Source organism: Neophocaena asiaeorientalis, unplaced genomic scaffold (genome assembly GCF_003031525.2).
Source record: "Neophocaena asiaeorientalis asiaeorientalis breed wild unplaced genomic scaffold, Neophocaena_asiaeorientalis_V1.1 scaffold138, whole genome shotgun sequence".
NCBI classification, from domain to species: Eukaryota; Metazoa; Chordata; class Mammalia; order Artiodactyla; family Phocoenidae; genus Neophocaena; species Neophocaena asiaeorientalis.
This window is the reverse complement of record NW_020172632.1, coordinates 5,079,215-5,102,984: the sequence shown is the minus strand read 5'-3', so window position 1 is coordinate 5,102,984 and position 23,770 is coordinate 5,079,215. Positions and strand designations below refer to the sequence as shown.

The following is a 23,770-nucleotide window of genomic DNA, read 5'->3' as shown; positions in this document are numbered from 1 at the left end:
ATACCATATTTTGTTTATCCATTCATCCGTTGATAGACACTTTGGTTGCTTCTGCCTTTTGGCTATTGTGAATACTGCTGCTGTGGCTGTGGGTGTACAGATATCTGTTTGAGTCCCTGCTTTCTGTTCTTTGGAAATGTACCCAGAAGTGGAATTGCTGGATCGTGTGGTAAATCTATGTTTAGTTTTTGAGGAACTGCCATTTAATTCTTTTCATTTTCTTGAGTATGTTTTTTTAAGCACCCAAGTTTTAGATTTTGATAAAGTCCTATTTATCTATTTCTTCTTGCGCTTTGGGAGTCATATCCAAGAGATATAAGCCAAAATTACAAAGATCTACACCTGTGTTTTTTTCTAACAGTTTTATAGTTTTAGCTTTTACATTTAGGTTTTTGATCCATTTTTAGTTAATTTTTGAATGTGGTGTGAGGCAGAGGTCCAACTTCATTCTTTTGCATGTGGCTATCCAGTTATCCTAGCACCATTTATTCACAAGACTATTCTTTCCCTTGTTGAATGATCTTGGTGTCATTGTTGAAAATCAGTAGACCGTAAAAATCTCTGTTGCTGGCTTCTCAATTGATTCTGGATTCTCCATTGATTTGTATGTCTGTCCTTATGCCAGTACCACCCAGTCTTTTTTCCTTTTTTTTCTTTTATTTATTTATTTATTTATGGCTGCGTTGGGTCTTTGTTGCTGTGCGTGGGCTTTCTCTATTTGTGGCGAGTGGGGGCTCCTCTTCCTTGTGGTGCGCGGGCTTCTCGTTGCGGTGGCATCTCTTGTTGGGGAGCACAGGCTCTAGGCGTGAGGGCTTCAGTAGTTGCGGCACATGGGCTCAGTAGTTGTGGCTCGTGGGCTCTAGACCGCAGGCTCAGTAGTTGTGGCACACGGGCTTATTTGCTCCACGGCATGTGGGATCTTACCGGCCCAGGGCTTGAACCCGTGTCCCCTGCATTGGCAGGCGGATTCTTAACCACTGCACCACCGGGGAAGTCCTACCACCCAGTCTTGATTACTGTAGCTTTGTAGAAGTTTTGAAATTGGGAAATCGAAGTTGAAGTTGTGAGTTCTCCAACTTAACTTTTCCTTTTCAAGATTGTTTTTGGCTGTTCTGAGTCCCTTGCATTCCGTGTGCATTTTAGGATCCACTTGTCAATTTTTGAAGAAAATCTTGTACTTCTTTTGTTATTACTTTGATGGTATTGGAATGTGTAATAGTGTATTTTTCTTTTTCTTTGAGGTATAATTTACAGTACCAATTGTAAATAGAATTGTTTTTTTTTTTTTTTTGCGGTACGCGGGCCTCTCACTGTTGTGGCCTCTTCCGTTGCAGAGCATAGGCTCCGGATGCGCAGGCTCAGCGGCCATGGCTCATGGGCCTAGCTGCTCCGCGGCATATGGGATCTTCCCGGACCGGGGCACGAACCCACGTCCCCTGCATCGGCAGGCGGACTCTCAACCACTGCGCCACCAGGGAAGCCCTGGAATTGTTTTCTTGACTTCACTTCTGGACTGTTCATTGCTAGTATGTAGAAGTACAATTGATTTTTGTATATTGATCTTGGATAGTAATCTTGCTGGACTAATTTATTAGCTCTAACAGGTTTTTTGAGGATTCCTTAGGATTTTCTACATATGGGATCATGTCATCTGCAAATATAGATAGTTTTACTTCTTCTTTTCCAGTCTGGATGCTTTTTATTTCTTTTTCTTGCCTAATTGCCCTGGCTGGTACAGTGTCGAAGAGAAGTGAAGACAACAGGGAATTCCCTGGAGGTCCAGTGGTTAGGACTCGGTGCTTTCACTTCTGCGGCCCGTGTTCAATCCCTGGTCAGGGAACTAAGATCCTGCAAGCCACGTGGCCAAAATGAATAAATAAATAAATAGATAAATGTTAAAAAAACCGTGAAGACAACATATCCTTGTTTCTGTTCTTAAGGGAGAAAACATTTAGTCTTTCACCATTAAGTATGATGTCACATGTGGGTTTTTTGTCAGATTGAGGAAAGTTTCTTTTGATTCCTAATTTGTTGAGTGTTTTTATTGTAAAAGGGCATTAGATTTTATCAAATACTTTTTTTGTGTCACTCGAGATGACTGTGTGGTTTTTGTCCTTTATTTTATTAATATGGTGTATTACATTGATTGATTTTCATATTGAACCAACCTTGCATTCCTGGTATAGAATACACTTGATCCTGGTGTATAACTTTTTGTTGCTGAATTTGGTTTGCTAGTATTTTGTTGAGGATTTTGCATCTGTATTCGTAAGACACATTGGTGTATAGTTTTCTCGTAACGTCTTTGTCTGGTTTTGGTATTAAGGCAATACTGGCCTCATAGAATGAGTTAATAGTGTATTTTGTATTTGAAAAATTTCTCAGTTTTAATATCTAATGATGGAAGTGTTAATGGCTATAACTTACATAAACAAAAGTTCTTGGGATTCTTGGTAATTTTTAGGAGTATAAATGCATCCTGAGGTCAGAAAGTTTGAGAACTGCTGGTTTAGGCTAAGGACATACCTTAGTGCCTATTGAACCAAAAAATATGTCTCTTCTTTTTTGTCATAAACCAATCCCATTTGTGTCATTTTAGGCAAGTCATACACTCAGGGTGCCTCATTAATATATAAAGTGGAAATACTGCAAGACTGTTAACTTTACAGATGTGAAAAGATAAATGAATGGGCATGTTAGGCATATATTAGCTGATACTGTATCTTCAAAACAAACCTGTTTTTAAAAAATTTTTTAATTTTATTTAATTTTTTTATACAGCAGGTTCTTATTAGTTATACATTCTATGCATATTAGAGTATATATGTCAATCCCAGTCTCCCAATTTATGACACCACCATCCCCCACCACCACTTTTCCCCCTTGTTGTCCATACATTTGTTCTCTACATCTGTGTCTCTATTTCTGCTATGCAAACTGGTTCACCTGTACCATTTTTCTAGGTTCCACATATATGCATTAATATATGATATTTGTTTTTCTTTTTCTGACTTATTCTGTATGACAGTCTCTAGATCCATCCACGTCTCTACAAATGATCCAATTTCATTCCTTTTTATGGCTGAGTAATATTCCATTTTGTATATGTACCACATTTTCTTTATCTATTCATCTGTCAATGGGCATTTAGGTTGCTTCTGTGACCTGGCTGTTGTAAATAGTGCTGCAGTGAACATTGGGGTGCATGTGTCTTTTTGAATTACAGTTTTCTCTGGGTATATGCCCAGTAGTGGGATTGCTGGGTCATATGGTAATTCTATTTTTAGTTTTTTAAGGAACCTCCATACTGTTCTCCATAGTGGCTGTGTCAATTTACATTCCCACCAACAGTGCAAGAGGGTTCCCTTTTCTCCACACCCTCTAGCATTTGTTGTTTGTAGATTTTCTGATGCTGCCCATTCTAACTGGTGTGAGGTGATACCTCATTGTAGTTGTGATTTGCATTTCTCTAATAATTAGTGATGTTGAGCAGCTTTTCATGTGCTTCTTGGCCATCTGAATGTGTTCTTTGGAGAAATGTCTATTTAAACAAATCTTTTTTTTAAATTGAAAAATTTGTAAGGGCTCCAGGACTTTTTGTAGGAACTTATGGTATGAGACAGTGTCTTGAATTCTGTCATACAGGTAAAAAGTAGTTAGTGTTTGGAACTTGTATTTAAGCTTTCTGTGATAGTACCAGTTTTAAACCAGTGATTTTCATTATATGAGAGGTACACCTCCTTAGGAAGGTGTTTCATAATCACTTTGGAAGGTCTTTTAAACCACTCACAGCTAGCCTCTCCCACCTCCCATTCTTGTGTTCCTCTTTATTTCTGTTGGCCGTGTATTCTGTTTCTCAGATGGGTTAGAAAAATGATTGAGAGCCATTATTCTGAATCCTCTAGGGGGTTTGTAGCTTGTTCCCTTCACACCTCCTTCCTCAAAGCCAGAAAACCAGATCCATGTTTTTCTATATAGTGTCTGTCTATTCTTCTATACTCCTCTAAAATTCTTCTTCTTTTAAGACTGGTGTCATACTGCCAAGGGGGAAAGGCGGCAGGGTGGTGGGGTTGGTGGTGTGATGAATTGGGTGATTGGGATTGACATGTATACACTGATGTGTATGAAATCGATGACTAATAGAACCTGCTGTATAAAAAAATAAATAAAATTAAATTTAAAAATTCAAAGAAAAAAAAAGACTGGTGCCCTACTGGCTGTTTCTTACCTGACTTTGTTATTTCAATCTAGGAACCTCTATGTCACTCCCTTATGTTCACTGATACTTTGGTATAATTTTGATGTCATATCAGGCAGTTGGAAGCATAATACTGAAGGTTACCTAACATCTTAACTTTATTTTTCCTTAATTTCTGTATTCCAGTGGTATTCAACTCTACCTTCCTTGACACACCTACTCATATCGTTCAAAAATGGTTCTACTTCTGACCAAAATCTCCTTAATATCTGTATGTGCATCTTTCTCATTTCTTTAGTTTTCTCATCTATCCCTAATCTCTTTGTATATAACCTCTTTTGGGCTTTATCCTTCCCCCTCACCAGTACCATTACTGTTGTGTTTGCTTACTCTATTGAAATATTCATTCTGTCAGTCCCCTACCCAGTATGAACTTAAATATCTGTAAATTGTATAAACTAGTAGACTGGTGTGTTATATATGTAGTTAGGTCTTTAACACAGTTGGGCAGTATTTTAGTCAGATTTCTTTCCTGTTTCTCACATTTAGTATTGTTTTACCCTGGCCTTAAGCCCTCTACTGCCCTCTGCCTTTCTCAGTCAGTGTTGGCCTTCTGTTTCATAGAACAATGTTATAAAACTTGTGTTCCTCACAGTCCTTTGAGATGCTGATAGGTGGTCCTGGCAAAAAATGTTTCTTTAGTCAAATAAATCTGGGAAATGTTGCAAATTAGATCTCACTTTTAGAGATTTACAGTGCTTATTAGGATATTGAAGCATCTTCTGGGAAGAAACCCATTTAACTTTAACACAACTTTTCCCTCTCTGCAATCCCACTAAAATTGCTTGTGTTAAGGCCCTAAATAACCTTTTTTTTTTTTTTTTTTTTGTGGTACGCGGGCCCCTCACTGCTGTGGCCTCTCCCGTTGCAGAGCACAGGCTCGGGATGCACAGGTCCAGTGGCCATGGCTCACGGGCCCAGCCGCTCCGCGGCATGTGGGATCTTCCCGGACTGGGGCACGAACCCGTGTCCCCTGCATCGGCAGGCAGACTCTCAACCACTGCGCCACCAGGGAAGCCCCTAAATAACCTTTTAATACTTTTTACTATTATTGATAACTATTCTTGTTTACTTCAGTGACATCTCCTTTTCCTCTCTTCTCTGTCTTCCTGTTCTGCAGAAGTTAATCTAAAGCAGAAATTGTGCTACTCTTCTGCTTATCATCTATGGCTTCTCTTTGCTAAAGTCTAAACTTGAGTTGGTGTACAAATATGTGTACCAATTTACATTCCCAGTTCATCTCCTGTATTCATCATTATGCATGCTATTTTACATCCTACAAAACCTGTCAGAGTTTTAGAAATATATTTTGTCTAATACATACAAATCTTGTCTTACTCCTTCTCTTAAGTGAGAAATTCTTTCTCAGCTCAATATTATCTCCATGTAGAAGCCTTTTTCTTCGGCTCTTTCCTCAGGGTTTCCTTAGCATGTGTCACATAATATTGTCATTTTGTTTATATGACTATCTCCCCTTTTAGACATGAGCCTATTATTTATCTTTGTATCTCCAGCTTTTAACTGAGCACCTTATATGTGAATGTTGAAAATTAGTCTTTGTTAAAACTAATTCCAGATTTATATTTTTTTACCTGAGCAAATAAAAGCACAGTTACATAATTTGCAGGGCCTAGTGCAAAATAAAAATGCAGGGTCCCTAGTTCAAAATGCAGGAAAAAAAGTGCTGTTAAAGTTACAAAAACATCAAGTTTTTTTCCTTCTTCTTTGATCTTACTCTCAGCTCGTTTTATTTCCTTTTTAATGTCATTGTAAATAAAGAACATTAAAATTGTTAAATAAGCATGAATTTTACTGTTCAACTTTGTTTTGCAATGCCAGATTTAAATGCAAATATATGATTATTTAACTCTTACGTGGAATTGCTCAAATTTCATAGCTTGTACATATATATTTCATTCTTACCAGAACAGGGAAAACACTGCACAAAACTTACTCGCTGTTTTTATTTCATTTCTTATACTTGCACATTCTACCAAAAGTCTTTACCTTTGATTTGGCAGGACTGAAAGGAAAAGGAACTGTGGCTTGCTCTATCTTTCCCTTTCCTTCTGTGTTGTCACTTTCAGCATAAGTGGTTGGTTAATACAGGGAAGTAACATGAGTAAGAAAAGGCATGATAGGCTTTTTGATCATACATGTTTCTTAGAATTCCATTGCCTTTCCTCTGTGTTTGAAGCAAGTTATGGTTCAAACAAAATGTGGCTTCTTGGGCTGTTAGTACCCTTGCTTACTTAGTTGTAGACAACATGCTTACTTAATATTCACATTGAGTCTTGCTGAACTCCCCACACATCATGGCTCCACCGATATTCTGTGTTCACGGGACATCACCAAATCTATATGAGGATGAGGTGGAAACGAATGGCAAGGTATACATTTTGCATATATCTCCTGCTCCTGTGCATGTTCCATTGTCCTATTAGACTTCACTACAAAACACAGATTCAAAGATAAAATTATTAAGAATTTCAAGTTGGTGACAGGAGAGCTTTAAACCAAGCACAGCGTCTTTCCGAGCATGGAGCCCTCTGTAACTGCACAGATCACATGACCATGAAATTAGCCCTGAACAAAGAGATTGGAGGGAAATAGTAACATGGTTCGAGACAAAGAGACTGCCTTATTTCACCTTGTACTAATGTGATAAGCCTTGTTACTGCTCCTTTATTTTGAGGCATTCTGAGGGTTGTGTTCCTTATTGCCTTGAAGTTAGGTGCAGCCATGTGGCTTATTTTGGTAAATGAAATGTGAGCAAAGGTGAGCAGTGCTATGCCTTCTCCCTCTGTTTTGCTAATATGGGAGGTAACATAAGATTAAAGCAGCTTGGAATGCTGAGCCAATGCATAAAGGACAACTGCCTTAGAGAGTCACCTTAATTCACAGAGGATTTTGCATGAGTTGTTAAATCAGTGTATGTTGTGATAAACACTGAGTTGTAGAGGTTGTTATTGCAGCATAACCTGGCCCATTCCAAGGGATACAGTACATGAAATTTCAAAATGAGTGTGGTGTTAGTAGCACAAGCGTTGTAGGAACAGCACAGTTACATATCACAATTTTTGGACCTGTGGGACAAACTTTGTCTCCCCAACAAACAAGTAACACTTAAAAAGTGTTAGTTACTTCGTTATACATAAATACCAAAAAGCTGCCTGATATTGGAAGAATCAAGAACTTTCTAGTGAATCTTGCATCACAGAACTCTTAATATAGATAGAGCTTGTTCTTGATTATTTGTTTATAAGGAAAAAGAGGAAAGTGTGGCTTGGATAATTAGGGGATCCAGATGATCTCCATATCTCATTAGAAAAAAGTCCAAAAAACAGTTGGCAACCTCAGGCTGTTTTAATCAACAAATTGCTTGTGAAAAGAAGCATGACTTAAACTAAACAACTTTGACCAGTGGCCAAAAAAGCTTTACCAGATGAACACAGAAGGAAAAGGCTTGAGTAATCCAGAAAACCTAGCTAATTGGGCTTTAGATGAGGATCTAGGTAATTTAGTTTGGAAATCCCATTTATTTACAAAACTGAATTTGAGAGAAGAGGGCACAGTTCTACTTGCCTTTGATCATAAAAACTCTGTCAGTTGATTTACCCATATAAAAAGTTATGTTTTTTTAAACCTTAAGCTATTTTAGAATATGATTGACATTTAAAATTTGAGGTTTGTGATATTTTATATAAGCTTAATACACATTATTTCGATTAAATATTTTGAGTTAAAACTTTTTTTATTGTGGTAAAGTATACATCACATTAAATTTATCATTTTAACCTTTTTAAGTGTACAATTCAGTGGCATTAGTACATTCACAATGTTGTGTAACCATTGCCACTATTTATTTCCAAAACTTTTTTTATCATCCCAAATGGAAACTCTGTACCTATTAAGCAATGACTTCCCATTCCCCTCTCCCACTAGCCCCTGATAACTTCTGTTCTACTTTCTGTCCCTGTGAATTTACCAATTCTCAATGTCTTATATAATTGAATCATACAATATCTGCCGTTTTGTGAGTGACTAATTTCATTTAGCATGATGTCCTCAAGGTTCATCCACGTTGTAGCATGTGTCAGAGTTTCGTCCTTTAAATGGCCAAGTAATATTCCATTGTGTGTATCCCACATTTTGTTTATCCATTCATCTGTTGATAGATGCTTGATTGCGTCTACCTTTTGGCTGTTGTGAATAAGCTGCAGTGAACATGGTGTACAAATATCTGTTTGAGTCCCCATTTTCAGTCTTTTGGATATATGCCTATGAGTAGAATTGCTAGATCATATGGCAATTCCATGTTTAACTTTTTGAGGAACTTCCAAATTGTTTTCTGCATCAACTGCATCATTTTATTCCCACCAGCAGTTGCATGAGGATTCCCACTTGGTTTTTTGTTTTTTTGCTTTGGTTGCCTTTGCTTTTGGTATCAAATCCAAAAAAATCATTGTCAAGATGGATGTCAAGGATGCAATTTTAAATTTTGATGAAGACCAATTTATCTATTTTTTTCTTTTGTCATCTGTGCTTTTGATGTCATATTTAAGAAACTGTTGCCAAATCCGAGGTCATGAAGATTTATAGTTTTTATGCAGTTATATTTACGTGTGTGTTTGTGTAGAGTATAAGGTATAGTTTTAGTATAGATATTAAATTTAGGTCTTTGTTCTTTTGTTTTTATCCTTGTATTGTTTATTTCTGAAAATATAGGTATATATATTCTCTTCTTTCTTACAAAAAATTAGCCTACTACACATGCCTGTGTATATTACTTTTTTTCACTTAACAGTATATCTTCACTATCACTCCATAACAGAATAGAGAGTTCCTCAGTCTAGTTTACATCTGTATGGTAATATATTTTATTGTTTTATGACAGTTTTTGTATAATTTTTCAAAATGCTCAAATGGTCATTTGAGTTTTTTTCCTGTCTGCTGCTTTTACAATTAGTGTCTTGTCTTATTTGATCCATTTTGAGTTAATTTTTGCAACTGGTGTAAGGTCAGGGTCCAGCTTCATTCTTTTGAACAGGTATGTTCAGTTTTCCAGCACCATTTATTGAAAAGACTGTCCTTTCCTCCATTCAGTGCTCTTAGCACTGTTGTCAGATCGAATGACCACGTATGTAAGGGTTTATTTATGGGCTCTGTATTCTGTTCCATTGATATATGTCTTTCCTTATACCATTACCAGACTGTTTTGGTTATTGTAGATTTGTGTAGTAAGTTTTGAAATAAAGTGTTAGTCTTCCAACTAATGTTTTCCTTTTTTTAGATTTTTTTGCCTATTTAGAGTCCTTTGAAATTCCATATGACTTTTAGGATGGGTTTTTGTTTCTGCAAAAAATGCCATTGTGATTTTGATAGTGATTGCATTGAGTCTGTAGATCGCTTTGGGTAGTATTGTTAACAATATAAGTCATTGGCAATGACTTAAGTGAAAGAAACAAATGGGTGAGTGCACAGTGGGCTGCAGTTTATGAATTCTGCCCAGTCTCCAACTTTTGGCAGCACTGGGAAAGCAGACTAAATAGTTTTGAGGACTCTTGATGTTGATAACAATAAGCAAGGAGTGGAGTATTTAATTCTTTTAAGGTCAATGATAAACATTGTAAAAGGTGTGTTTTCGAATGTTCTGCTCCCTTCGGCTGTAGGTCACATGAACTTAAAATACTTCCTGATTCCTTAGTTACCCATAGGCAGTGAGTGACCAAGGTCTGAAAAGGGAAGAGCAAGAAAGAGGTAGGTAGGGAAAGTAGACTGGAAGGAATCTCTGAACATGGGATGTCACTGCATTTATTTATTTAATTTCTTTCAGTAATGTTTTGTAGTGTAATGTTTTCAGGGTAAAATTTTTTTTGCTTCCTTGGTTAAATTCATTCTTTATTACTTTTTTTTTTGCGGTACGTGGACCTCTCACTGTTGTGGCCTCTCCCGTTGCGGAGCACAGGCTCCGGACGCGCAGGCTCAGCGGCCATGGCTCACGGGGCCCAGCCGCTCCGCGGCGTGTGGGATCCTCTTGGACCGGGGCACAAACTTGCGTCCCCTGCATCGACAGGTGGACTCTCAACCACTGTGCCACCAGGGAAGCCCCTAAATTTATTCTTAAAGTATTTAATTCTTTTTGATTCTATTGTAAGTGGAATCATTTTTGTAATTTCGTTTATGGATTGTTTATTGCTACTGTAAAGAAATCTGTGTGTTGATTCTGTATCCTGCAACTTGTTGAATTTGTTTATTAGCTCTGTATTTTTGTGTGTATTCTTGGGATTTTGTTACATTTAAGATCATGTCATCTGCAAACATAATTTTACTTTTTCTTTTCCAGTTTGGATGCCTTTTATTTCTTTTACTTGGCTAATTGCTTTGGCTAGAACTTCTAGTACTGTGTTAAATAGAAGTGGCAAAAGCAGACATCTTTGTCTTATTGTGGGTCTTAGGGGAAATTTTTTTAAGTCTTTCACTAATGAGTATGATGTTAGCTGTGTGTTTTTCGTTTTGTTTTCATTTTGGGTGTTTTTTTTTTTTTTTGTAGATGGCCTTTATTACGTTGAGGAAGTTCCTTTCTGTTACTAGTTTGAGTGTTTATATCATGAAAATGTGCTGGATTTTGTCAAATGCTTTCTTCTGCATCAGTTGAGATGATCACGTATTTTTCTTTTCCTTCAGTCTATTAATGTGGTTTATCACATTGATTGATAATTCATATGTTCAATCACCCTTACATTCTGAAGATAAATCTCATGTGGTCATGGTGTATAACCCTTTTAATATGCTGCTGAATTTGGTTTGCTAGTACTTTGTTGATGATTTTTTGCATATATATTCAGAGTGTCAGAGTAATGCTGGCCTCATAGAATGAGTTAGGAAGTGTTCCCTCCTTTTCAATTTTTGGAAGTGTTTGAGAAGGATTGGTATTAATTCTTTACATGTTGAGTAAGCTTCTCCAGTATAGCCTTCTGATTCCGAGCTTTTTTTGTTGAGGGGTTTTTGATTACTGATTCAGTCTACTTACTTGTTGTAGGTGTATTCATATTTTATATTTGCTCTTGACTCAGTTTTGGTAATTTGTGTGTTTGTAGGAATTTGTCCATTCCACCTAGGTTATCCAATTTGTTGATGTACAGTTGTTCATAGTATTCTTTTATAATCCTTATTTTTAAAAATTATATCAAATATCCTTTTATCTCCATTTAAAAAATTGTGGTAAAATAATACATTGCTTAAAAAAATACATTGTTTGGGCTTCCCTGGTGGCACAGTGGTTGAGAGTCCGCCTGCCAATGCAGGGGACACGGGTTCATGACCTGGTCTGGAAAGATCCCACATCCCGCGGAGCGGTTGGGCCTGTGAGCCATGGCTGCTGAGCCTGCGCATCTGGAGCCTGTGCTGCGCAACGGGAGAGGCCACAACGAGAGGCCCGCGTACCGCAAAAAACAAAAAAAACAAAAAAAACCACATTGTTTTCATTTGTCTCAAGGTATTTTCCGATTGCCCGTGTGATTTCTCCTTTGACCCATTGGTTTGTGTGCATTGTTTAATTTTCACATATTTATGAATTTTCCAGTTTTTTTCCTGTGATTGATTTGATTTCCAATTTCAGTCTACTGTGATAAGAAAAGATAATTTGTATGATTTCAGTCTTTTTACATTTGTTAAGACTTGTTTTGTGGCCTAACATAATAGTCTATCCTTGAGAATGTTCCATGTGTACTTGAGAGGAATATGTATTCTGCTGAGGTTGGGTTGAGTCTTCTGGATTTATGTTAGGTCTCATTGGTGTATAACGTTATTCAATTCCTGTATTTCCTTATTGGTTTTCTGTCTGGTTGCTCTAACCGTTATTGAAAGAAAGGTATTGAAGTCTCCAACTATTTTATTTATTTATTTATTTAATTGAAGTATAGTTGATTTACAGTGTTGTGTTAATTTCTGCCATACAGCAAAGTGACTCAGATATATATATATAATATATATAATGTATATAATATATGTATACATTCTGTTTAATATTCTTTTCCATTGTGGTTTATCGCAGGATTTTGGATATAGTTTTCTGTGCTATACAGTAGGACCTTGTTTTCCGTTCATTCTGTATGTACTAGTTTGCATCTACTAACCCCAAACCCCAGTCCATCCCCCCTCCCCACTCCCTCCCCCTTGGCAACCACAAGTCTGTTCTCTATGTCTGTGTGTCTGTTTCTGCTTCATAGATAGGTTCATTGTGTCATACTTTAGATTCCACATACAAGTGGTATCATATGGTATTTGTCTTTCTCTTTCTGACTTACTTCACTTAGTATGATAATCTCTAGTTGCGTCCATGTTGCTGCAAACGGCATTATTTTGTTCTTTTTTATGGCTGAGTAGTATTCCAGTGTATATATGTACCACATCTTTTTTTGTTTTTTTTAAATTTTTATTGGAGTAGAGTTGGTTTACAATGTTGTGTTAGTTTCAGGTGTACAGCAAAGTGAATCAGTTATACATATATCCACTCTTTTTTTTTTTTTTTAAGATTCTTTTCCCATATAGGCCATTACCGAGTATTGAGTAGAGTTCCCTGTGCTATACAGCCGGTTCTTATTAGTTATGTATTTTATATATAGTAGTGTGTATATGTCAGTCCCAGTCTCCCAACTTATCCCTTCCGCCCTTATGTCCTGGTAACCATAAGTTTGTTTTCTACATTTGTGACTCTACTTCTGTTTTGTAAATAAATTCATTTGTACTCCTTTTTTTTAGATTCCACATATAAGTGATATCATATGATAGATGTCTTTCTGTGTCTGACTTACTTCACTCAGTATGACAATCTCTGGATCCATCCCTATTGCTGCAAATGGCATTATGTTCTTTTTTATGGCTGAGTAATATTCCATTGTATATATGTACCACATCTTCTTTATCCATTCATCTGTTGATGGTCATTAAGGTTGTTTCCATGTCTTGGCTATTGTGAATAGTGCTGCTATGAACATAGGGTTCATGTATCTTTTTGAATTATAGTTTTGTCCAGATATATGCCCCGGAGTGGGATTGCTGGATCTTATGGTAGCTCTGTTTTTAGTTCTCTGAGGAACCTCCACAGTGTTCTCCATTGTGGCTGCACCAACTTATATTCCCACCAACAGTGTAGGAGGGTTCCCTTTTCTCCACACCCACCTCAGCATATGTTATTTGTAGACTTTTTGATGATGGCCATTTTGACTGGTGTGAAGTGGTACTTCACTGTAGTTTTGATTTGCATTGATCTAACAATTAGTGATATTGAGCATGTTTTCATGTGCCTCTTGGCCATCTGTATGTCTTCTTGGGAGAAATGTCTCTTTAGATATTCTGCCCATTTTTCGATTGGGTTGTTTTTGTTGTTGAGTTGTATGAGTTGTTTGTATATTTTGGAAATTAAGCTCTTGTCAGTCTCATGGTTTGCAAATATTTTCTCCCATTCTGTAGTTTGTCTTTTGTTTATGATTTCCTTTGCTGTGCAAAAGCTTGTAAATTTGATTAGGTCCCATTTGTTTATTTTTGTTTTTATTTCTATTGCCATGGGAGACTGACCTAAGAAAACATTGGTACAATTTATGTCAGACAATTTTTTACCTATGTTTTCTTTTAGGAGTTTTATGGTGTGATGTCTAATGTTTAAGTCTTTACACCATTTTGAGTTTATTTTTGTGTATGGTGAGAGGGTGTGTTCTAACTTCATTGATTTAAACATGGCTGTCCAACTTTCCCAACACCAGTTGCTGAAGAGACTGTCCTTTTCTCATTGTATATTCTTGCCTCCTTTGTTGACAGTTAATTGACCATAGGTGTGTGGGTTTATTTCTGGGTTCTCTGTTCTGTTCCATTGATCCATATGTCTGTTGTTGTGCCAATGCCATGCTGTTTTGTTTACTGTAGCTTTGTAGTATTGCCTGAAGTCTGGTATGGTTATGCCTCCTGCTTTGTTCTTTTTCTTCAGGATTGCTTTGGCAGTTCTAGGTCTTTTATGGTTCCATATGAATTTTAGGATTATTTGTTCTAGTTCGGTGAAAAATGTCATGGGTAACTTGATAGGGATCCAGCTATTATTATAGAATTATCTATTTCTCTTTTCAATTTCGTTAATTTTTCTTTCCTATTTTTGGGGCTCTGTTATTAGGTATATGTATGTTTATAATTGTGATATATTCTTGTTGGACTAAACTTTTTATCAGTGTATAATGCTCTTCTTTGTCTCTTGTAACCGTTTTTGACTTAAAATATATTTTTTTTCTGACAATTATATAGCCAACTCAGTTCTCTCTTGATATCTTTTTCCAGCCTGTATTTTCAACCTCTTTGCTTCTTTGTATCTAAAGTGAATCTCTTGTAGGTAATATGATAGATGGATCATATATTTTTTAATCCAGTTTTCCAGTCTCTGCCTTTACTTGGAGAGTCTAATTCATTTTTTAATTGGCCAAAAAATTCATTTGTTTTTTTCCATAAGATGGCTCTAGTGGTTCTTCATTGTCTTTAACTTCATTTGAAACAATTTTGTTAGATTGTATTGTGACAGCTGTCATATTAGTGTGCCTTTAAAAAAACTTATCAAAATTGGTGAATTTTTGTGTAGCCATTTTAATGTTGAAGGTGGAAGAAAAAAGCAACATTTTTGGTATATAATACTTTATTATTTCAAGAAAGGTAAAAACACAACTGAAATGCAAAAAAAAGATGACTTGTGCAGTGTATGGAGAAGGTGCTGTGACTGATCGAATGTGTCAGAAATGGTTTGCAAAGTTTTGTGCTGGAGATTTCTCACTGGACAATGCTCCATGGCCTGGTAAACCATTTGAAGTTGATAGTGATCAAATTGAGACATGAACTGAAAACAATCAACATTATACCACACGGGAGATAGCTGACATACTCAAAATATCCAAATCAAGCACTGAAAATCATTTGCACCAGCTTGGTTATGTTAATCGCTTTGATGTTTGGGTTCCACATAAGTTAAGTGAGAAAAACCTTCTTGACCATATTTCTGCATGTGATTTTCTACTTAAGTGTAACGAAAACTTTGTTTTTAAAACAATTTGTGATGGGCGATGAAAAGTGGATACTGTACAATGATGTGGAACAGAAGAGATCGTGAGGCAAGCGAAGTAAATCACCACCAACCACACCAAAGAAGATGATGTTGTGTATATGGTGGGATTGGAAGCGAGTCCTCTATTATGAGCTCCTTCCAGAAAACCAAACGATTAATTCCAACAAGTACTGCTCGTAGTTAGACCAACTGAAAGCAGCACTTGATGAAAAGCATCCGGAATTAGTCAACAGAAAATGCCTAATCTTCCATCAGGTTACCGCAAGAGTGCATGTTTCTTTGATGACCAGGTAGAAACTGTTACAGCTTGGCTGGGAAGTTGTGATTCATCCACCGTATTCACCAGACATTGCACCTTCAAATTTCCATTTATTTCAGTTTTTACAAAATTCTCTTATTGAAAAAAATATCAATTCCCTAGAAGACTGTAAAAGGCACCTGGAACAGTTCTTTGGTCAAAAAGATAGAGTTTTGGGAAGATGGAATTATGAAGTTGCCTGAAAAATGGCAGAAGGTAGTGGAACAAAAGGGTGCGTACATTGCTTATAAAGTTCTTGGTGAAAATGAAAAATGTGTCTTTTATTTTTACTTAAAAACCAAAGGAACTTTTTGGCCAATCCAATACATTTAAAGTAGTTATTGATAAGGAAAGATTTACTCCTGCTCTTTAGTTTTTTCTTTTCTGTATGTCTCGTGCTTTTTGTTCCTCAATTTCTCTATTACTGCCTTTTTATGTATTCAGTTCACTTTTTTATAGTGTGCTATTTTAATTCCCTTTTTTCCTTTTTTGTATTTTTAAGCATTATTTTCTTAGTGGTTGCCTTGAAGATAACAGCGCAACTAATATCTTAAATTTATAACAGCCTAGTTTGAGTAATACCAGTTTCGTTTCAATAGTATACACATGCTCTGATCCTAGATGTCTCTGTTCTTTCTCATTGTTATTGTCACAGATTACATCTTTATACAGTGTGTGCCCATTAACATAGGTTTATAATTGTCTTCTTATGTATTTGCCTTTTAAATCATGTAGGAGAAAAAGAAGAGTTACAAACCAGCAGTACAATAATATTGGCTTTTATGTTTATCTGTGCTAAGTTACCTTTACCAGTGTCCTTTATTTCTTATGGCTTTGAGTTACTGCCGAATTTCTTTTCATTTCAGCCTTAAGAACTCGCTTTAGCATCTCTTGTAGTGCTAGTCTACAAGTCTGCTAATGAAATTTCTTAGCTTTTGTCTATCTGGAAGTGTCATACTTTCTTTGTCATTAATAAAGGATAGTTTTTCTGCATGGTTAGTGAATATTTGGTTGACAGTGTTTTTCATCCAGGATTTTAAATATGTCATTCCATTGCCTTCTGGCCTCCATGATTTCTGATGGGAAATCAGCTGTTAATTTTATTGTGGATTCTTCATGTATGAGAAGTTGCTTCTCTCTTGTTGCTTTCAAAATTTCTTCTGCCTTTAACAATTTAACAATTATGTGTCTTGGTGTGGATTCCTATGAGTTTATTCAGCTTGGAGTTCATAGAGTTTCTTGGATGTGTGTAGTTGTGTCTTTATCAGATTTGGGAAGTTTTTGGCTATTATTTCTTCAATTTTTTTTTTTTTGGCCACGCCGCACAGCTTGTGGGATCTTAGTTCCCCAAGCAGGAGTTGAACCTGGGCTCACGGCAGTGAAAGCACGGCGAGTCCTAACCACTGGACCACTAGGGAATTCTGTCTTTAAGTATTTTTTCTTTCCCCTTCTATCTTTTCCTTCTGAGACTCTTATTATGCGTATGCTAGTATGCATGGTAGAGAAGAAGGAAGGCACATGAGGAACTCAGGAACCAGACAATACAGGGAGCAGAAAAAAGTTCCAGAACAATTGTTAGTGTTTTCAGAAATAAGAGATGAAGATCAGAGTGCTATGAAAAGGAATAATCAGAGAATTAGTTCTTAGAAGTGAAAATACGAAAGGTTTTCTCCATGTCCCCCCTCCAAACATAGAAGGGTTGGAAGAATTTGAGTAAGTTACCCAGGAAGGACAAAAAAGAGATGGGAAATGGAGAAAAAAGATAATTGGAGGATCAGTGTAAGAGGCCTAAAGTTCAATTAATAGGAGCTCTAGAAAAAGAGCGGAGAAGATGAAAGGGAGGAAGTTATGGAAGATATAATATGGAAAAAGTTTCCAGAAGTGAAGGACTTGAGTTAGAAATTAAAAGAGCCAGCTGAGTGCACAGCAAAATGAATAAAGAAATATCGATACTAGGACTTATCACCTGTAAATTACAGAACACTGAGGCAAAGAGAATATCCTAAAAGTTTCCATAAAGAAAAAAAAACAGTTCAGTAAAAGAGATGGAGAATAAGAATGGCATAATTTTCTCAGTAGTAACACTAGAAACTAGAAATTGTTGAAACAATACCTGTAAGATTTTGAGCGAATGATTTTTAACTTAGAATTTCAAACCTAATTAGACAAAATATGAAGAAAGAATAAAGACATTTCAGGCATGCAAAGTCTTATAAAACTTACCTACTGTTGGGGCTTAAGGGAGCCCAATAAATAGCACTCTCTTTCCCTTCCTGAATTCTGAACAAACTGGGAGAGATAAAGGAAGCATATGGAGACCAGAATATTATCTTTATTATGGATAAGATTCATATTGGAGAATGGGACTTATATTTTCAAGTGGCTTGCTAATACTCACTGCCAGAAATAGACAGATTTAACCACTCAGGCATAGGCAGAGCTGAACAGTGACAGGCCCTGTGTGGGGCTTGCAACTGTAATGTTAGAGTATGAGTGAGAAAATGGAATTTTCTTTCCTGAGAACAGCTGGATGCAAAGAGGAAGGAGAGGGGAAGGTGCTTACTTTTGCCCAGATCATTTTTCTAAACTCAATGATGAAATAAGTTACCCCATCTCCCTAGGAAAGGAATGAATGGAGTGGAAAGAAAGCAGGAATGTTATGATAATGGTTGTCTCTCTACATGAAATGAAATGTCAGAAGTAGGGCATAATTATTTTCTTCAATGCCTTTCTTGTTTTCTTTCTTAGAAAGCTACTGGAGGATATGCTACACCAAAAAAGAGGGAGTAACTTATGGAAGAGGAAAATAGAAGAGTCAATCAGCATGACAGAGTAGATGGGAATTGGTAGGATGATAGCAAAAGGAAAGTCTCAGGGTGACAAGTGTGGTGGAAATCTAGTAGTGATCAGAAGGTGGCAGATGGGATGTCCAAGGAGAGAAAAATGACAATAAAAACAAACACATGGGTTGCTTGATGTATTTGAAGACATTGAGAGAAGATTTACAGTTCTGTCAATGAATTATTGACAGATATATAAAAAACTTAAGAGAAGTGAGACACTTCCAGGTAAAACTGAAAAGTATACCAAAAGAGAAATGTGACTGTAGTATATATGTTGCTGAAGTCAAAAGCCTAGGCTCCTGTGATAAAGAGATCTAATAGTATAGTGACCTAAGAAACAGTTTTATTTCTGTCTCATGTAATAGTTGCTAGGTAAGTAGTCACCAGATCCAGCTGAATAGTTTAATGTGTGTGGTCATTCAGGAGTCCCAAGTTCCATTGATGATTTTTGTCCAGTCAAAAGTATGGCCAAGGGCTAACAGTGTGGACTTTACCTGGGCTTGTTAGACTAAATGCAGAATGTTAGTCCTCACTCCAAATCTACTGAATCAGAATCTGCACTTAGGAACTAGCTGATTCCTGTGCACAAAAGTTTAAGACCTACTGGTCTGGATTGAAATTTAATTGTTGGCTATGTGATTGAAGATGGATGACTGAGAATTTTATCCAGTGAGAAGGGGAGAGCATGGAGGAGGTAAGAACTTGATCTTAAGGACACACCTAACTGCAGAGAAGGTTGGGAAATGTAGTTTAGCTATGTGCCTAGGAAAAAGGAGAAAATGAATTTTGATAGATATGTAGGAAACTCTGTGCAATGGCATATTTGGCTCAGCCATAAATAATATTGGCATATCATATTATAGTCATCCTGGGAGGATGGTGGTGGGATGGGAACATAAGTGTGTGTACAATTCTGTCTGTAGGTAGTCAGTAGATAATATCTAAATCTAAAACAAAATAGGTAGTACCAGCTTAAGCATGTAATTTAGAAATATGGAGATAAATCTCAGAAGAAACAGCTAAAAGAGTTGACAGTAGTTGCTTCTGAGGAGATTGGTAGTTGGTAGGAGAATGCTGTTTTGCCTTGCCATTTACTTTTTCAACTGTGTAAGTGTATTTGTTTTATAGGAAGCACATTGGGAAAAAAATTCCTGTAGTCTAAATAGGAGGTAAACACATGAAATGTGTTAAGTGCTAAGTACTATGAGAAAGGTAAGAACAAAGTCCATAGAAAGAGGCATACTTACCCAGGCCACCCTGGGTGGTAGGAGGCTAGGGGATGGATTGGGAAGCGAGATATTTTCTAGTTACATTGTAGACAATATAAAGTATGAAGCAATTAAATACCTTTTGGATCTATTATATTTTGTTTTTAAAGTATGAATAATTAAAAATAATTTATGTTTTTATTAATCCATTTAACAAATTTATTGAGCGTCTACTTTGAACTAGGCACTGTAATAGGCATTGAAGATATAATGGTAAGCAAAATGAGAAATGGTTTCTTACCTCTTGGAGCTTATAATCGTGTGTATAAGATTATACAGAAGAGTTTGGTTTTCCTTCACTTCTGCTTTCAGAAACATTCCTTAGAGCATTGATTTTTCAAGTGTATTTCCCAGTCTAGCCACATGAGAATCACCTGGGAACTTGTGAGAAATGCAAATTCTCAGGCCCCAATCCTAGACCTGTTGAATCAGAAACTCTGGGAATGGGACCTTCCAGGTGATTCTAATGAATGATAAAATTTGAGAACTATTGCCTTAAAGGTAATCAATATTGTAAGCTTGGTTTATTACTGCTAGTATTTTGGAAATAACCTGATTTCCATAATATGTAGTATACAAGCTATTTCTAGTATAGAAATTACTTAACAAAATGTATTATTTTCGTTTGTTTATAGTTTGTGCTCTGTGGTAAAAGTGTAATAGTTCCTATTATGTTTTAGAACAAAACGGATTCTGATTTTTTTTCTTTCTATTATCTTTTTTCTAAACATTATTATTCTTTAAGAGCAGTTTTAGTTTCACAGCAAAGTTGGGCAGAAAGTACGGAGTACCTATGTAACTCCCTTCCCCCACACAGGAATAGCCTCTCTCACTATCAACATCCCTGCACCAGAGTGGTACATTTGTTACAGTGGATGCACCATTAACACGTCATTATCATCCAAAGTCCATAGTTTACCTTAGGGTTCACTCTTAGGGATATCTATTCTGTGGGTTTTGACAAATGTATAATGACATGTATCATCATACAGAATATTACTATAACTTCTAAACTCTGGGATCCTGTTGGTTTTTAAAAATTTTCTTACCTCAGAAGAATTTATTTAAACTGCTTTGTACTTCAGAGCTGGAGAAAGTCTGTTGATGTTGGTTCCCCATGTTTAGAGCATCAAGTTAGAAGTAGGTTAGTGGTATAAATAGGTAGTATTTAGTAGGAAAGTCATGTGGGAAAGATCTTACCACATAGTCTTCTATAAACTGATTCCCTGTGTTGCATATAGATTGCAGTTCTTCTGTTATTTTTACCACTTAGTCTTCTATAAGCTGATTCCCTGTGTTGCATATAGATTGGAATTCTTGTGTTATTTTTATTCCATTTCCTTTTATGTTAGTTGTGGTACATCAATTGCAGGTTTTATTTCCCTTTTAGTTGGAATTCTTATTGAGTAATGTAAAACAGCATTTTACTTCTGAAGTTCCCTTGTTTTGATGTCATAGTGCTAGAATTACATTAGAACCTCCTTAATGGGCGTTTCACTGTTATTTACTAAGTGGATTTTAACTCCTCATATAGTTTTCAGAGTTCAAAAATTTTTATTTTTTACTCTTCAGCTTTTTACTTTATTTTTATTTATTTTTGGCTGCGTTGGGTCTTCGTTGCTGCGCGGCTTCCTCTAGTTGCGGTGAGTGGGGGCTACTCTTCGTTGCAGTGCGTGGGCTTCTCATTGCGGTGGCTTCTCTTGTTGCAGAGCACGGGCTCTAGGTGTGCGGGCTTCAGTAGTTATGGCGCGTGGGCTCTAGAATGCAGGCCTGGTAGTTGTGGTGCATAGGCTTAGTTGCTCTGCGACATGTGGGATCTTCCCGGACCAGGGCTCTAACCCTTGTTCCCTGCATAGTCAGGCAGATTCTTAACCACTGGGCCACCAGGGAAGCCCCGCTATTCAGTTTTGAGAATAAATTATAAAAGTTTTTTTTATGTCTAACCAATTTTTTAGAAATGGGTTTTGCATTTTAAATAACAGATTTTTTTTTTTTTAATCCAATAGTTTGCTTGCCTAAACTGGATTTGAAGCAATTCAGACTACTGGAGATCTGCCACTTTACAATATCACAGTTGGAAAGAAGCAGGTTTTCAAATAATGGAAGAGTCTAAGACCTCTGAAAATGAAAATCATGAACCAAAGAAGAACGCTTGGGCTCTTTCTGAAGAAAGCAAAGCAGTTAAATTTATAACTAATCAAACTTTGAAAGCTAGAAATGATAAATCCATAAAAGAAATTGGGACCAACTCTCCAAATAGGAATAGTAGTAAAAAAAATAAGCAAAATGATATTTGTATAGAAAAAACAGAAGTTAAATCATGTAAAGTAAATGCTGCCAGTGTTCCAGGCCCTAAAGATTTGGGGTTAGTCCTTCGAGATCAAAGTCACTGCAAAGCAAAAAAATCACCGAATTCACCGGTGAAAGCAGAAAAGTTACCTGTTTCACAGGCAAAAGTAGAAAGGGCACCCAGTTTACAGGCAAAAACAGAAAAATCACCAAAGTCACTTAATTCACCAGTGAAAACAGAAAAGGCACCCAGCTCACAGGCAGCAGCAGCAGAAAAGACACTTAATTCACAGAGGAGAGCAGAAAAAGCACCTGGTTCTCAGATGAAATCAGAAAAGGTGCCCAGCTTACCAGCAGAAGCTGAGAAGGTACCCAGTTTACTGTTGAAAGAAAACATGAGACAGACAGAATTACAGCAGATTGGAAAAAAAATTCCAAGCTCCTTTACTTCTCTGGACAAAATGAATATTGATGTTGCAGAGGGAGAAAAATCTGCTCTGGAAAACTCACAACAATCTCAGAAGCAACAAACATGTACAGATAATACTGGTGATTCTGATGATAGTGCTTCAGGAACTGAAGACATATCGGATGATTTGAGTAAGTACAAATTAGATTATTCCACAAGTCACATTTTTGGAGAGATTTTTTAACGTTCTTTAGATTATCCTTAGTTTGATTTTAACTACTTTAACTACAAAAAGGACATTAGTAATATGGGTCTTAGGTTGAAAACATTTATTATGGGAGGTACAAAGCCTGTGCAAATACAAATTTAGTGGCTCCTATAGTTGATGCGTACACACACACACACACACACACACACACACACTTTCTGTCTCTCTCTCTCTCTCTTCTTTTAAGTGGTCCTGGTAATACATTGCTCATTCATTCACCAAACATGTATATATTGAGTTCCCATTATATGTCACGCATGTGTTTACAGTGGAAAACCAAAAAAACACAGCCCCAGACCTCAAGGAAGCTTCTAATTAGGTGAGGGTGATACAGATAAGTAAGATGGTAATTTAGTTCAGTGCCAAAAACTTAGAATCGAGAAAGTACATGATCTAATTGAGGTATTTAGACTTTGGATTGAGAAAATGCATGATATAAATGTGAGACTGCAAGTGTGACTGAGATTTAGTATGACTGCAACAGGGACTTGCGGGGGAATGTGGCAAAAGATATAGCTGAAAAGGCACACAAGAATTGGAAAGTAAAGGGCCTTTTAGGATATGATAAACAGTTTGGACTTTATTATGAGTGTTTTGAGAAGCCACTGAAGAGTTTTAACCAAGGTAGCACTGTGTTCATATATATATATACAAATATATATGTTTATCTTTTCAACAAATTCTTTGACAGGAGCAAAACTGGAAACAGATTCAATAGGACACTGTTGCAATTTACTTGAGAATTATCACTGTAAAATTCATTTTCTTATGAGATCTTGATCTTAGCGTTACTTGTTTATAAATATTATCCATGTCTGTTTAAATTAATGAATTTTCCTTGGCAGTCTTTTTTCCTGATGTTTCTATGGCTACAAGAATAAAACCTTTTCTTGATGTATAAACAGAAAAAGCTATTTCTAAATCATTATTTACCACACTTTGAGAAATACTGACAAAGAGTTCAGAAATAGCTTCTTTTTATTTCTGGTGGTACACAGATGATGGTTTATTGACAAACCCTTTTTTTAATTTAATAGAG

General features: G+C 36.4%; 1 protein-coding gene across 5 annotated transcripts in view; it reads left to right on the top strand.

The window, feature by feature from the left end:
* The window catches only part of TUT4 (terminal uridylyl transferase 4), a 135,218-nt gene that overhangs the window by 6,297 nt on the left and 105,151 nt on the right, over positions 1-23,770 (top strand). For all 5 annotated transcript variants that reach the window (XM_024739266.1, XM_024739265.1, XM_024739264.1 and 2 more), the window contains exon 3: positions 21,772-22,654. In XM_024739266.1, coding sequence (XP_024595034.1) covers positions 21,865-22,654 — 790 coding nt within the window. In that variant the 5' untranslated portion in view covers positions 21,772-21,864. The remainder of the gene's footprint in view (positions 1-21,771; positions 22,655-23,770) is intronic.